This window comes from Cheilinus undulatus, linkage group 6 (assembly GCF_018320785.1).
Source record: "Cheilinus undulatus linkage group 6, ASM1832078v1, whole genome shotgun sequence".
In the NCBI taxonomy this organism is placed as follows: Eukaryota; Metazoa; Chordata; class Actinopteri; order Labriformes; family Labridae; genus Cheilinus; species Cheilinus undulatus.
The window spans coordinates 5,796,992-5,811,482 of record NC_054870.1 but is presented as its reverse complement, the minus strand read 5'-3'; the positions used below and the strand labels follow the sequence as shown (position 1 = coordinate 5,811,482).

At 38.4% G+C, this 14,491-nt stretch overlaps 1 protein-coding gene across 1 annotated transcript; it reads left to right on the top strand.

Annotated features, from left to right (window-relative positions):
• Positions 1–949: 949 nt before the first annotated feature.
• On the top strand, positions 950–14,229 carry LOC121510592 (core histone macro-H2A.2). The gene is made up of 9 exons (XM_041788682.1): positions 950–1,156; positions 4,889–5,068; positions 8,542–8,648; positions 9,739–9,930; positions 12,207–12,305; positions 12,538–12,637; positions 12,719–12,808; positions 13,131–13,305; positions 13,707–14,229. The coding sequence occupies exons 2-9, from the start codon at positions 4,897–4,899 to the stop codon at positions 13,870–13,872; spliced, it is 1,101 nt and encodes a 366-aa protein (XP_041644616.1). The 5' UTR covers positions 950–1,156; positions 4,889–4,896; the 3' UTR covers positions 13,873–14,229.
• Positions 14,230–14,491: the final 262 nt, after the last annotated feature.

Genomic DNA, 14,491 nt, shown 5'->3' with positions numbered 1-14,491 from the left:
TAAAGCAAATGAAGCTAAAGCATAGCTACTTCTAAAACAGGCCTATTTTTAGCAAGCATAGCATAATCTTACATAGCTAACATAGCTTTCTTTGCTTTAGCTACATTAGTCATGTAGCTACCTTAACCACATAGCTAATATAGAATTGTTAGTATAGATTTAGATTTGCTAGCTACCTAGCTATGTTATTTACGTACCTAACATAGCTTTACAAGCAGACCATTTTATTAAAAGTATTGTTTTTCAGGCCAGGTTTTTGGCTTAACTTTTGGTATCCTAACCCTTGCCTAAACCATAACCAGGAGCTTAATCCGGTTTTATTTTGAAAGTTTTAGCATGTATTTCTGTTCTGACAGATGCGGTCACCAGTCTGAGATTTCCCCAGACAAAAACCTTACCTGAAGATTAAACTGTCTACAGTCACAGTGGATAATATCTGTATTCCCAAGGCATGGAGGCGGCTGTCTTCATGGTTGGTGGCCCTAGTATGAGTCCAGCCAGTGGCTGCTGTCCTGCTTTTTATTCCCTCTTCTCTAATGCCTGAGTTTCCTACCTGACCTATCGAAATAAGAGCACAAAATTCATAAATAAATATTTAATAATATTAATAATTTTAAGGTATAACGGGTATATTTTTCAATGCATGGCCCTGAGTTTCTGTGTAATTTAATAATAATAACAGATTGATTGAGCTATGGAGTAAAAGTGTGACAACCAGCCCCAGTCTCCCCTATCTCCATGCTCCTAGGCCCTATGTAGGGTTTCATTGCATCTCCATTAAATCTAATATATTTTATATTTAATATTGGAAAACCTAACTGCACTGTCAGGTTTAATTCATCCGAAGCTCATCTCGTTGGTATCCTTCATCCTTCCCCGTCTTAAGCCATGTTCGGGGGGCGTTTTCAGTGAATTTTCTCTCTGCTGAATTTTTCCCCTTAGCAGCATCAGTAGCACAGAGCCAGCCTCCAACCAGTCTACGCTGTTCCTGCTTGCTCTGTTTTTTTTCTAAGGTTGGAGAGCAAGATTAGGCACAAGGACAGCAAACAAACAGGACCAAAACAAACACGGCCGTGTTTCACCGTGGGGGATTCCGTGTTCCGTGCAGGAGCATCTCTGGCACTCGCTGATTGAGGTGAAAGGAGCACAAAAACAGGTAGAAACTTGGAGGGTTTGTCATTTTTCATGCCTCAGCGCATATCCGGACAGACCGGGGCTCTTTACCGTCCATGTCTGTTGTCATTACTCACATGCAGAGGATTGGAGGCGATAGGAAAACGAAGGGGGCGGGCGGGGGCTTGTTTAAAGAAATGGGTCGTCGTGCTTAACGTCTCTATTGTACTGGAACGAGCCAAGCGGGCTGGCGGAATGATTCTGTTAGCTACACCGTGTCGACCTGGTTTGCTAACACTAACCCTTAGCTTTATTAAAATTTCAAACACCGCTACGTGTAAGCCAGTGTCGCTGTGACGTTTGTTTCCACTATTTAAATGATTGAAAAATCCTGTTTTACGTCTGCGTAGCTACGTAGCGGAGCTTTCCCCCGATTATCTGTCGTGGTTCTGTACAGTAACGGCAGGCTTCATGGCCCCGCGGTCACATTCCCGTCTTTTTCCACTCGACTCCATGCGCCGAACACCTCACTCACTCGCTCACATCATATCCCTCCACCTCTACAGGGCTCCGGAGTTAATTAGTGCATACGTCCAGGTTAGACGGGGGGTTTGAGCGGCGCTGCTGCAGGCCGCAGCCTATCACAGCGTTCAATGCTGGGGCTTGTTTACATGGAAACCCCGGGGGGGGGGAGCGCTAACCTTCCCTCCTAAAACAGTCTCAGTCCGGTTTGAAGGAAAAGGAGGAAAAAAGTAGGGACTTTATGATGGCAGCCCTGTTACAAGAAGTGGATATGACGTATGTCTCTGTGAAATAGTACACCAAAGGTTTATCTACAGGAATGTCGACGTAATATTCGTCATACAAAGTTTATAAAGGAATGTTCAACTGACCTGGATCACACAGTGAGATTGAATTCATGCTGCACTTCACAAATTAATAATACTATACAAAAATAATTTTAAAATGATTACATCAATAATAGTTTTTATAGTCTTTGTTGTTAATCGCAAAAAATCGTATATTAGTACAGAAGATGGGCCGATGATGAAAGCTATATTTTGAGATGCAAGTTTGTTTTCCAGTTTTTAGAATACATTTAGAATTCTGAGAAAACGTCTGGCTTAAAGGCCAGAATTCTGAGATAAGAGCTACAGTTACGAGGGAAAAGCCAGGGTTCTGGGAATAAAACCGGATTTCTGAGATTAAAGAAAAACTTTAGAGATCCTAGACAGAATTCCAAGAATAAAGCCAGAATTTCAATTTACCCCAAAAAGGTCAGAATACTTAGTTTAAAGTCAAAATTTTGATTTTTAAAAAGTCAGAATTCTGAGAACAGAGTCAGAGTTTGAGTCAATAAATCAGAGCTCCGGGAATAAAAGATAATTCTGAGATTCAAGTCAGAGTTTAGATGAATAAAGTTAGAATTCGGAGAGTAAAGCCAGGATTCTGAGATAGTGCTGGGTATTATACAGGGCTTAAAAAATTTATTAGACCACCCTAACCCTAATCAGAGTAAGGTTTATGCCACAGCTGCCCTAAATTAAGTAATGACCAAAATCATTTTTTATGTTTCCGCAATTGTTAATACACCAATATGTAGAAGCTCTTTAACCCAAATGATATTTTTAATGCTAAAATATAAATATTATTGTTATCCATGAATTTTCAAATTTACTGATTTACAAAAACACTGAAAAAAATAGTAAAGCACATTAATATTTCTTGATTGATATGTCAAATTATAGTTATTTACTTGCATTCCTGAACAGAAAAATGAGTTTTGGTGGTTGAATGTTATTAAATTTGGGTATAAAATGTTCAATTCAGTTTGAAATCCCTCATTCCTGTTCAAAATAGTAAAACGTCAAGAGCTGACTGAAAATGAAAGAGTCTGCATTAAAGCACTTCATGATGCTGAATGGTCTTTGAGACGAATATGACAGGTGGTCTAATAAGTTTGTTAAGCACTGTATTGAAAATTAAAATTAAATTGCAATATCCCCTTTTGCCATTTTCAAAACACAGAAGGTACAGTGCTTCTTTTAATTTGAAATATGTTTCAGAATACCAGTTTAACACATTTTTTAAGGCAGAGATGTTATGCTCTACACACCATGCAAGTATTCAAGTGTCATTTTTTCTCTAGAACAGTGTTACTCAACCAAAGAGCCAAACTGTTGAAAAATACATTTGCAAGAGCCATAATCTAAGTGGTGAAAAGTGGCAAAAATGGGTTAAAGTGGCACTAAGAATTTGTTAAAAGTGGCAAAAAGGGTCAAAAACTGGGAGAGAAGTGGCAAAAATGGGTAACACTATGCATGAATGGCAAAATCTGAGAGGAAAGTGGCAGAAACTGAGAGAGAAGTGTCAAAAATGGGCAAGAAGTGACAAAAAATGAGTGAAGGCTTGCACAAATGGTCAAAAAGGGGCTAAAAAAGTGTCAAAAATGCAGTAAAACATGAATGAAAAGTGACTAAAATGGGCAAAAAGCAGCAAAAAGGTGGGAATCATTTGGCTAAAAGCAGCAGAGTGGCAAGAAAAGGGTAAAACGTAGCATTTAATGGGCAAAAAATGGCAAGAAAGGGGAAAAAATGCAATAAGAAGGATAAAAGAGGAAATATCTGGTGAAATAAGGCAAAAAGGGGATAAAAGTTTCAAAAAGAAGTAGCAAAAGTTGGCTTAAAGCAGTGAAAATTAATTAAAAGTGGAACAAAACTGAAAAAAGAGCAAACAATTGCAAAGAGGGTAATGGAAATAAACAGACAAAAATAAGGGTGACAATTAAAGCTAACTGTAAGCGTGGGAAACAACCTTACTAATGTGACTTGTAATGGATCATTTCTGAGGTCAGCATTTCCCTTTTTTAAGGTTTTCTGGGGGGAAAATATTTCAAATTTAAACACAAAAGAGCCACAAATCACCGAAAAAGAGCCAAGTGGCTCAAGAGTCATGCATTGAGTATCACTGCTCTAGAATAATTTTAAAAATCAACTTGTTTTATTTAAAATGAGGAAGATATAAAATAATCTTTTCCTTCAATACAACAATTCATATCAAATTTGCAATGAGTCAAAGTTATCACAATTAATCCACAATTTTATCGCTTATTTGTTGAAAAATACACAAGATGAGGAACACAGTTTATATTCCCAAATCAGTCAGAAATATTCTGGAATTAAAGCAAGAAATATGAGATTAAAATCAGAATTCTGGGTAAAAAGTCAATTCAGAGATTAAACCAGAATGCTGAGATCATTTTGAGATTGCACAGCAGCTTTTATAAAAACTGCTGAAAGGTTATAGCCAAGTCTGAACTGATGGGCCAGTTTTGGAAATGCAGCTGATTTTTCCCCCAACAATATGAAACCAACTGCGTTTACTTTTAGTTTTTTATCAGTCCAAAATGTTCAGTTACTTTTTTCAGTGCAAACTTCCATCCATTTCCTATGTCGCTTATCCCATTGGGATGGGACACTCACAGTTATGGCCAACTTAGAGTCACACAGAAAGGCCTTGAATGGGAAGTGAACCAGGAACCTTGTTGCTGTGGGGCAAGAGCACTAACCCCTGTGCTGCTGTGCAGCTCTCAGTGCAACCAAATAAAAAGGATCATGCATTTACAATGACAGATATCTTTGACAGCAGTATCTTTGTTTATCCACCGTTTCACACCACTGATATATTAAAACATTGACTTTATGGTGAAAAGGATGTACTCAGATGTGAAGCCCCCTTTATTAAATGAGTTTCCCATGGTTGTTCTTTGTGTCAGAAAGCAGGATGTCAGCCAGAGGAGGAAAGAAGAAAGCAACCAAGCTCTCCCGTTCATCCAGGGCAGGTGTCATCTTCCCCGTGGGGAGGATGATGAGGTACCTGCGCACTGGAACGCACAAATACCGCATTGGTATGGGGGCCCCAGTTTACATGGCCGCAGTCATCGAGTACCTGGCAGGTATGGTGCAAACCTCATACATAACAGTGTCAGGAGGCATTTCTTGTGAGCCTACAGTGTGATTTTAGCAATAAATAAGTATTTTTTTACTTTTACAAACTTTTGTTTGTTCATCTCTTTTAGTTTTTGATAAGTGATTCCAGAAGTCTAGTTTTAACGTTAAACTCACTGACCATCAGATTTGGTCTCTTTAATAAATATTACATTCTACAGTCTTTTTATCTTAAACTTTTAAAAAGTTAAAGACCTGTCTATCACATTTACCTCCATTCTATTTGATGAAATATTTTCACCCAGAAAAGAAACAGGGCTGCCTTCATTCTGAAAACGTACCCTGGATGGATTGCTCTAATCATGGAACCAAATACTCCTAAATAATGCCCAGCTGGCTGTTGAAGTAAAGAGCCTTCTTCCTCTGCTGTTTTTTAAAACTGTGAATAGCACCACCTATTGTTCAACCTTTTGATGTAAATTCACACAAATTTTCATTTTTTCCTCAAATTAAATAGTGTTGTGATATCTGTAGGAGCCAAACATGTAAGTTTTGGAGATGCCTTTGGGTGTAGGTGGGTTTCGGTTTACGCACGGAATAGTGGGTGTGGTTTTTGGTGGCACGGCGGTGATCAGTTAATGTATTTCACCTGTGCACCTGTGGTGCTTCTGCTAGAAGTTGGAGTGGGGTGAGCACAGGGAGGACATTTTCTGTTGACCGCACATTCTAGGTTAGAATTTGACCTATTATCAGGTTTTTGTTCGGTAAAGTTGTTCAATGGTAAGATGCAGCGCTATGTAAATAAACTGGGTTTGGTGCGATAAAATAGTGAGTGCGCGTCATCACTTTGACTCCTGTGTTTAGCCTGCAGCAGCTTTAATTTTGGATGGATAGGCCGCTATAATATATTTGGATAGGAGTCTCACTGCTGTCGAGCTTTTCATTTTCCAGGAAATTTGTGTAATAATATTATGCTGTGGTGGATAAATATGGAGCTATTATTGTTGCAGAAGTATTTGCAAATGCGTGCACAAATCCACAAATGCTTGCACAAATCCACAAATGTGTGTACAGATCTGCAAATCCGTGTAAAGACTTGCAAATGTGTGCAAAGTTTTGCAAATTTGTACAAAGATCCACAAATGTGTGAACTAATCTGCAAATATGTCGACCAATTTGTAATTGTGGACTTAGTTCATTTTGGTTCAGAATCTGCCTCTCAATTGGCTGTCATACACACGTGACTTTTGCAACACTTGTACAGAGCACGATTTGTACTCAGATCTGTAAGCATGTACTTAGATCTGTAAGCGTAAAGGCCGGGTCTGTTGCCCTCAGCGCAGGCTCATAGGCAAGGCTGCCTTTCTCATCACATAGGCCTGAAGCAGCAGTTAAGACTTTAGTAGCGGCTCTATATAATGTCAGTGTGGAAGAAGAAATGATATCGTATTATACTGCTATTGTTATTGTTCATATTTTCATTGAAAAAGTGAATAAAATAATGACTTCCTTATCTCCAAAATGGTATCACAGCGGTGGTTGAATTGCTGTTTCTACAAGACGGGGTTCATTGTGTTGTATATAACAGTGTTGTGCAAGTGTTGCAAAAGTCACGTGAGTATGACAGCCAATTCAGAGGCAGATTCTGAACCAAAATGAACTAAGTCCACAATTACAAATTGGTCTACATATTTTCAGATTAGTGCACACATTTGTTGATCTTTGCACAAATTTGCAAAACTTTGCAAACATTTGCAAGTCTTTGCAGATCTACGCATTTGTGGATTTGTGCACGCATTTTTGGATCTGTGCAAGCATTTGTGGATTTGTGCACACATTTGCAGATCTGTGCATGCATTTGTGGATTTGTGCACAGATCTTTGTACGCATTTGCAAATACTTTTGCTACAATAATAACTCCCTATATCCTTACTGCTTTTTTACTCTAATTTGTATTTATGTAGGTATTTTCTATATTTATGTATAACATGGGAAAAAAGTCAAATCAAAGCCAACAGTTTAACCCTCAGATGGTGTAAAAGAAACACAAAAAAAAACAATAAAAATAATATACATTGATATTTTTTCTAAATCTTTCGTATTCATTTTTTAATCAGGACCTGATCATTATCAGATATTTATGATTTTTGGAAATTTAACCCTTTCAATGCCACTTTAAGTTCAAAACACTGATTTTTGCAACATAAAAAACAAAAAATAAATTCACAAATATCAATAAAAAATTATATACAAAAAGCTTATCCACTTAATTCCAGTTTTTTTAATAAATCAAGATCAGACCTGATCACGAATATCAATTATCAATTCATTTTTAGGGATTTTAACTCAATGCCAGTTTAGTGGGAAAACAACCCTGATTTTCGCAATGTACAACACACCAATTTAAATATTTCTGATATATTAAATTCAAATTGCATTTCCTTAAAGGGGATTACCACAGCATATACCCTAAATATGTCAATATTAAAGTTAAATTTGTATGGATTTTTTTAAATATATTTTAAGATTCAAATAAATTGGTACATTCAGGGTGTGATTTCACAAAAATTGTGTACATAAATAACAATAAAAATAATACATATTAATATTTTTGCTCTACTTTATTTTTTATTTGAGATCAGTCCTGATCAATTATAGAATATGTATTATTTTTTGTTAAGAATTTAACCCTTTAATGCTGGTTCAAGCCCAAAAACCCCAGATGTTTGTCATGTAAAAAAAAAAAAACATAATTTTTATAATAAACTATAATAAAATTGGACTTCCTGGAAGGGGATTGCCACAGCCTTGAATATGCTAATAGAGAGCAATAACAGATTTTGATGCATTATCCTTTTTTTAGTTAAGTTTTTAATAAATTGTCATAATTGCATCCTTACAAGAAACCAGGAAAAAAGCATGCAATTTCCCCTCATGCCCAATATGGTAAATGGCTGACATTTGGTTACAAACAGGAAAGATTTCTAATTTGATGCACTGACTCCAGAATGAAAGCCTCAAAACAGAAATGCATGTTTTTTTTTTTTTTAATACTGTGATGGCAGGAGGATCAAATTTGGGGTTTTAATGGGCCAGTTTTGGTCACCAGCAGCCTGAGTGGATACAAAAAAAAAAGCTGCAAAATGGCCTCATCGTCCTCTGCAGGCTTAGAGAAATTGTCTGACTGTGTCACCTACAGTTTATTATAGGACATGTCTGGTCTTTTTTCTGTCTTTTTCCTGGGTGATGACGTTGGTACAACACAAGCGTCTCCAAACAGTGAAGAAGAGTCTTATTACATGACTGTTTGTTGTGTCCACATCATGCAGCAATAATCCAGTGTCTTTGAAGAAGATGTTGATCTAAATGACTCTTTTCTTCCTGAGAGGCTGAAAAGTCGCAGTGGAAAATAAAGACGTTTAAATACATAAACAAACGGCATGTTTGAGGGGTTTCCAAACCGTGTTTTCTCTCCTCACAGCTGAGATCTTGGAGTTGGCAGGAAACGCCGCGCGGGACAACAAGAAAGGCAGAATCACTCCCAGGCACATCAAGCTGGCTGTGGCCAATGACGAGGAGCTGAACCAGGTACGCCAGTTTTAGAAAGAGCCTGATTAAAATATGAGGGTAGGTCTACTAGAGACCTTCAGGGAGTGATTTATCATGGCAGTATGAAGACTAAAGTCAGGAGATTTTCTAACATGAGCTTTAGATTACTGCTGTGGCTGCCCAGATAGAGAATAGTCCTTTCCCCCCTGCTGTAGCCAAACTGAACTAATTGGAGTGAATTTTGCTTTGAGTTTGCTGTAAGATCAACCTGGAAGATGTGCCAAAGGAGAGGCAGCAGCACTGAGACAACACACAGGACTACATGAATACACCTTAAAATTTTTTGGAATCAGACTTTAAATTTTTTTTTAAATAGAACAGTTGTCACAATATCCAAATGTAGAATTTCAAAACAATACTAGCTGAAACCAAATGATGCCTGTTTTGATACCACAGTGACAAAAATGACCTCCTGGACACCCAAAAGTGGTGAATATGTATTTTTTCCAGTCTGCATATAAGAAAAGTTCACTGAACAGTAGAGACTTACCAGCATCTGACATACTGTTTAGAGTAATACAAGAAAAAAAAGAAGATATTTCTAAAACTAATGTTTAGGGCCTTCCTAAAATCAAATATTTTTCTTCTGTGCTTGTGTGTTTAACTCTATATTTAATTGTTTAATAATAGTTAGAGCTACAAGTGCTGCTGCTGGCCCTGCAACAGTAAACATCTGTGTTTGTCTTTGACTGCATTTGTTTATAGCTGTGTTTCTCTGTGGTCCTGCTCTGACATTATTCCTTACATCAGGGATGTACCTTCTCAATATTCCTCTGCTTTCACTGTTTTCTGCCACCTCTATGAGTGTAACCACTGTGATGCAATCCTGACGTCGTCTCCAGATCAGTCTGTATTAGTTCTAAGGGTTTCCCTGGCCATGGCAGCAGTAAAACAGGAGTGAGGTCTGTTCCCAGCGCGAGGCGTCTGGAGGTTTCAGCGCACAGCAGAACACGGTTTCTGACCTCTATGGGGAACAACCACTCTCATGTCATGTCTGCTACCTCCTTATAGACATATTCAGTTTACAGAAGTGTCCTTACGTGGTCTTTGTGAAACGTTTCCTCCTCAGCTGCTGCGGGGGGTCACCATATCAAACGGGGGCGTTCTGCCTCGGATCCACCCAGAACTACTCTCCAAGAAGAGGGGAAGCCGGGTGAAGGTGGACAGCCAGGCGTCTGCAGAGAAGGAGGAAACCTCAAAGAGGAAGAAACCCGTCAAAACCGTCAAGAAGGTCAAAGGCAAACGAGGCCGTAAGCCAAAGGTCAGTAATGCAGTGACGCTGCTGGGTGGGAGGGAGGAGAGCTATAAAGCTTGCAGGGTTCCTGCTGATCCTTGAAAAGTCTTACAAAGTTTTAGAATTTACATTTGGAATGTAATGCCATAAACAGTCTGATTTTTACCAGTGAGAGGTTTTAAATTTAAGTAGACATACTGACTAAGACTAGTCAGTATCCAGTCTTTGTTCTCTAGCACAGGTCAGTCTTTTCTTTGTTTGTACTCATCCACTTAAAAATTATTGTCATTTATAGCAGTGCAGCCTGTTCAAGCGAGTTTCTGACGCTTCTTTGAGTGAATCTAATCTCATAAGCATATCCATAAATCATTATGTTTTATGCTACTTCCTGTCTTTGGTTCACACGTTGGTCCACTTTGCTTTCATACCTCAAATGAACCACTCCAGGGCTTGGTTGGCAAAAATAATGTTTGATGTGACTCAGTGTGGACCAGGTTATGTGGTGTGGTGGGCCGCCATTTGGGGATGGCTGCCATACAGCACACTGATAGAACAGAGCCATTATAGCTAACGGAAATCATTGAATTTGGGCATTTATGTCGTAAAAAAATCACGGTCCTAAACCATTTGAGAGGCATCTGTTTCAGACATCTGCAATGAGGCGACCTAAACATGGGGCAGGAAGTGGATTTCTAACCCTTGTTGGGTTTTTCCTTAGATTGTTCTGTGTTGCTTTTAATTTAATCCCACCTTACCCCAACCATGACCTTTAGTCCCTAACCCTCTTTGTGTTTTCCTTTGTGTTAAATTTGAATGTATCTCCCTCTGTAAAATTTCTGCTGTTGTTAAAAATAACCTTTTAGCGTAACCTCTGACAGCGAGTGGAAAATGTACGTCATTCAGTACGTCATTCTGGTTCCAGCTTGGGTAACGCACGTTTCTTCCTGCCCCATGGTTGAGGTCGCCCCATTGTAGAGGTCTGTAGCCCGGATCCTCTTGAACCATTAGACCAGGGGTGTCAAATTCAAGGCCAAATCCAGCCCATGGTACAGTTATACCCGGCCCACCAGATCATATGATATTTTTATTAGAACTGGCCCACCAGTATGAGGTCTGCAGATTTCCTCCAGTATAAAATTGTAAACTTAACCTTGATGGTTTATAATGTCCTTGTTAAGTCATAAATGTTAGAAAAAGTAAACAGTAAAAATAATTTGATAAAAAGTAAGGAATGAAGGAGAAATTTGTGTTTTCTCTATATTTTCAATTTTGCATCTCCCATGACTAAAAGTTATGGTTTTGACCATTTATTTCATATTTAAACCTTAACATGTCATAACTTGACTTTTTCTCTCATATTTTTACCTTTTAGATTTATAATTTTACATTTAAGATCCTGTTTTGACCTTCTAAAGTCATGATTTTGACTTTTATCTCATGTTTGGACCCTTTTCAACTCCTAAATTTGACTTTTATCTTGTTTTTTTATTTTATATTTTCACTTTAAAAAACTGTTGGCTTTGATTTGACTTTTTTCCTGTGTTATACATAAATATAGAAAATATCTACATAAATGAATTTGAAATTTAATCTCATATTTTGACATTTTAAACTCACAATTTTGATGTGTATCTCACATTTAATCATGATTTTGATTTTTTTCACAGTTTGCTAACATTTCAACTCCCAACTTTCACTTTTATGTCATATTTTGATGTTAAATATAATTTTGAGTTTCATCTCAGTTTTGCTGACCATATCAGCTCCTTACTTTGACTTTTATCAAATTTTTTACTTTTAAACTTATGATTTTTCATTCTATTTCATATTTTGACTTTAAAAACCCATGATTTTTAAAATTTATCTCATATTTTGACCTTTAAAAAATCATGATTTTGACATTTATCTCATTTTTTGACTGTTTAAAATCATGGTGTCAGTATTGTTTCTCATATTTTGCCTTTTAAAAGCATTATTTTGACTTAAATGTCATGTTTTGAACCTTTAAAACTTATAAGTTTGACTTTTTATCTCAGATTTTGAGTTTTGGTTAAATATTTTGGTTAAATATTGACCCTGTTAGGCCCTCAGGTTAGACCCAAATTCAGAATCTGGCCCCTGCTGTGATTGAGCTTGACACCCCTGCATTAGACATTTCATAAACATTACATAAAAAAAATCTACACTGGTCAGAGAAATCTCAGGTCTTTTATTTTTGACAGTTTCTCACACAAATAGTCGTGATAATTTTCCCAGTTCAGGTCTTAAAAAGTCTGAAATGTGATTTTCTCCGTCTGTTAAAGAGCTCAGACGGCGAGTCTGTACCAAACTCCACAGCTGAAGACGGCCCAGGAGAGGGATTCACTATCCTGTCAGCAAAGAGCCTCTTCCTCGGACAAAAGGTAGCTCACCTGTGTTTGACTCAGTCTCTCATTTATAAAAACACACACCGTGGTTATCGTGACATCAGAGAAAAATGGTACTGCCTTAGATTATTCCAGACTTAACTAGCCTACAGGCCAACAGTGCTATTTAGATGAAATGCCAGTTACTTATCAACGTTTAGCTTGCAGAATCAGAGTTTTAACTCTCCCTGGGTTTTTCTCACTTTGGAATGGCTTTTTGAATCCACAGCTTTCACTAACAGAAAGCGAACTCAGCAAAATCGGAACAATCAAAGTGGAGGCCATAATTAACCCCACGAATGCAGAGATGGACCTCAAAGATGGAGTCGGTGAGGACGGCTCGTTTATGTCCAGTTTATCTCTTATTCACAGGTGTCAAAGTATCTCACCTGCTTCTGTTCTGATTTCAGGAAACGCCCTGGAGAAAGCCGGAGGCCGAGAGTTCCTGGATGGAGTCAAGGAGCTAAGGAAAGCACAGGGGCCTCTGGAGGTGGCATCAGGTATAAAGAGGGCTCTCTGAGGATAGCTTTAAAGCCTCTGCACTGATGATAGTCGAGGATTCAGGTTTTCTGGTTGTCCGTTTGTCCCCGCTGTCCTAAAGTTTGTGCAAATGTTGATCCAAACTCAAGGATTAACTGACTAGATTTTGTAGGTCATGCATGTTCTCACTGTGCATGCATGCTCAGGGAGAACGTGCGAACTCCTCCTCAGTGAAAGGGCCCAACATAATCAGGGACATGTCTGGAGACCTGGGCTGTTTTAAGGGTTCTTGTTTAAAGGTTAAACTGTCATACTTAGTGCTTGTTTCTTTGCTTCCTGCAGTGGCAGTAGGCCAGGCCAATGGGATGGCGGCCCGCTTCATCATCCATTGTAACGTCCCTCAGTGGGGTTCAGAGAAGTGCGAGGACCAGCTGGAGAAGACGGTGAAGAACTGCCTCTCTGCTGCCGAGGAGAAGAAGCTCAAGTCTGTGGCTTTCCCTTCACTTCCCGCTGGACGGTGAGCTCACATCTCACTCTCTGTCCTCACCTTACTCTTTTACTCATTTCAAACTTTATCATTGCAGTGCGAGCTCTGTGATTGGTCGGCTGAGTAGCACCAGGTGTAAATTCGACAGGTATTCTGTGTGTACTCTGCTGAGATGAATGGCTGCAGATGGAGATACACTGGTAAAAATGTACTCGCTGGCATTCAGCTTTAAAATAACCTCCATTTTTATTAAAAGTCTTAAAAGTCTACAGAGATTATTGTTGACCTTTTACGGGTTCTGATAGTTTAAAAAAAAGAAAGACACAAACATCCTCACCACCCTCTACAGGTCCAGATAAACCAGCCTTGGCCTGGATGCCGGTGTCGTTCTCTTTCTTCCCTCTTTAAAACGATCCTTCTCTCCGCCACAGGAATGGTTTCCCAAAGCAAACAGCCGCTCAGCTCATCCTCAAGGCCATCTCCAACCATTTTGTGTCGTCCACTAGCTCCTCTCTGAAGAACATTTACTTTGTGTTGTTTGACAGCGAGAGCATCGGGATCTACCTTCAGGAAATGGCCAAGCTGGACACCAAGTGAGGCATCCCACCGTAGGCGTTTGTTTTCTAACTGTTGTTTGTCGCCGCTGGTGTAGATAGGTGGTATGACAGTAGGAGTTTCTCATGTGGAGTCGTCTTTGGTTTAAGAGAAAATCCCAAATATCTGTGAGTGGAGTGCTGTTCACATTTCTGTTCCTTCAGAATATTCTGGTTCTTTTTAGATTAGATAATTTAAATCTGTACGGTTTGCTTTGGATGTTTCATTGATGTTTTTACATTCCATGTACAAATTTAACAGTTTTTCTCCAGCCTGTAGTTTCTGATACAGTTAGTTTACTAAAAAACAAACGACTGTGGTTCTCATTCTGCTTTGAAATAAAAACTCGGATGTTTTACACCAGACGTTTTTGACTCATTTTTCTTAATGTCTCATGGTTAAAAGTTAAAAAATGAACTCCTACAATAACCTTAAATAGTACACTAATATGTAAAAGCACTGTTAACCCTGATTGGCTCGCACCACCTTTCTGTCCTCAGTGTTCCCTCCACACAACAGGATTCACAACTAGAAATACTGAACATGTATAGATCAGTGCTGTTAATTGATTTAAAAAATTAATCAAGTTAATCACATCCCTATGCTGTGATTAACTTGATTA

Bases quoted from the DNA above. Each gene is read 5' to 3' on its own strand.
- LOC121510592 (XM_041788682.1), top strand. From the start codon at position 4,897: ATGTCAGCCAGAGGAGGAAAGAAGAAAGCAACCAAGCTCTCCCGTTCA. The intron at 5,069-8,541 runs GTATGGTGCAAA...CTCTCCTCACAG, and splicing joins AGTCATCGAGTACCTGGCAG to CTGAGATCTTGGAGTTGGCA. The intron at 13,306-13,706 runs GTGAGCTCACAT...TCTCCGCCACAG, and splicing joins CCTTCACTTCCCGCTGGACG to GAATGGTTTCCCAAAGCAAA.